Source organism: Tupaia chinensis, unplaced genomic scaffold, assembly GCF_000334495.1.
Source record: "Tupaia chinensis unplaced genomic scaffold, TupChi_1.0 Scaffold143910_1, whole genome shotgun sequence".
NCBI lineage: Eukaryota > Metazoa > Chordata > Mammalia > Scandentia > Tupaiidae > Tupaia > Tupaia belangeri.
In genome coordinates, this window is record NW_006203761.1 from 127,536 (window position 1) to 128,871 (window position 1,336).

The 1,336-nt window shown below is 37.9% G+C and overlaps 1 protein-coding gene across 4 annotated transcripts in view; it reads left to right on the forward strand.

The window, feature by feature from the left end:
- Window positions 1-1,336, forward strand: part of IFTAP (intraflagellar transport associated protein) — a 105,741-nt gene that overhangs the window by 25,318 nt on the left and 79,087 nt on the right. For all 4 annotated transcript variants that reach the window (XM_027767072.1, XM_006165360.3, XM_006165361.3 and 1 more), the window contains exon 2: window positions 286-443. In XM_027767072.1, coding sequence (XP_027622873.1) covers window positions 309-443 — 135 coding nt within the window. In that variant the 5' untranslated portion in view covers window positions 286-308. The remainder of the gene's footprint in view (window positions 1-285; window positions 444-1,336) is intronic.

Sequence of the window (1,336 nt, forward strand, 5' to 3'; positions counted from 1 at the left end):
ACAGTTACAGTGACATAGCCATTACGCTAACTGCTGGTTCCTGATACTTACTCTTGATTCAGAAAAATAGAGGGACGCTTGGTGTTCTCTCTTTCTACCATATCGTATTGGACAGCCCTCCTTTTGAATCCCCAAATTCCCCACCCCATATTAAATTGCTACTGTGCTCTGTAACTGTCTTGACCATTCTCTTGATGCCTTAGAATTCTTTCACTTGCACATCCAAAGTGCTTCCGGAGGCCTGGTTTTAAGAGATTCTCAATCCTGTGTTTTTCTGTCTCATAGATAAAGTGGCCTCGTGAATAGGAATGTCTGCTCAAATGCCAAGATTGGAGATGATGGATGAAGATCGAATAATTGAAGAAGTCTTGGATAAGTTTGTTAATTGTCATGAGCAAACATATGAAGAATTTCTGAGCACTTTTATTCATCTTTCTAAAGAGGATGTGACCAGTAGGGGACCACTTAGAACTAATTTTGCCAAAAGCATATTTACCTCTGTAAAATGTACTCTTTGAAACAAACCATGGGCATTCTTCCATTCCTTTGATCAGGCAATTCTTAGGGCATTTTTGGACTGGTGCATGTAAATATCAATGTGTCTATACATCCAGTAGCTTGTCACGGAGTCAGTACCACTGGACTCAATAACTAAAAATGACCAGAAAGATCAGTATACTCCATTTATTTTAATTTATAAATATATATGTTATATAACTTTTAAAGCATTATTTATTTATTAATTTCATTTGTTATTATTTTTTAAAATTTGACGAGAGAGAGACAGAGAGAGAGAGCAAGAAAGAAAAAGTAAGGAAGCAAGCTGCCAGGTCTGGAACTTGAACCATAGTTGGCCATGTGGGAATCCAGTGCCTTTATCCACCATGCCACCTGCCAGCCCCCTATTTTTTTTTTAAGAAAGGTTTTCGCTGTAGAGTGTGTGTGCTCGCTGGAGAGACAGAGAAAGACAGAGAGATAGAAAGTGAAAAATCACTCCCCAGGGATCGGGTCTTGGTCTTGAACTATGGTCAACTATATGGGAGTCTAGCCACGTAACCTTACGTCCCATATATATACATATATATACATATATATATATATATGTATATATTTTTTTCTTCCATACATTCAATCACATTATTATTTATCTTACAAAATGGACACTTCAACAGGCAAACATCTCTCCCCAGTACGGTTGATAAAACTACGAAATATCTTCAACAAACAACACCACACCTCTTTGTGCCATCAATGTTTTTCCTCCCTGTCCCTCCCCCAAATGCTCTTCCTCAGACCGTCCTCTTTCACACACACTATATCTGGTATTTACATCTAT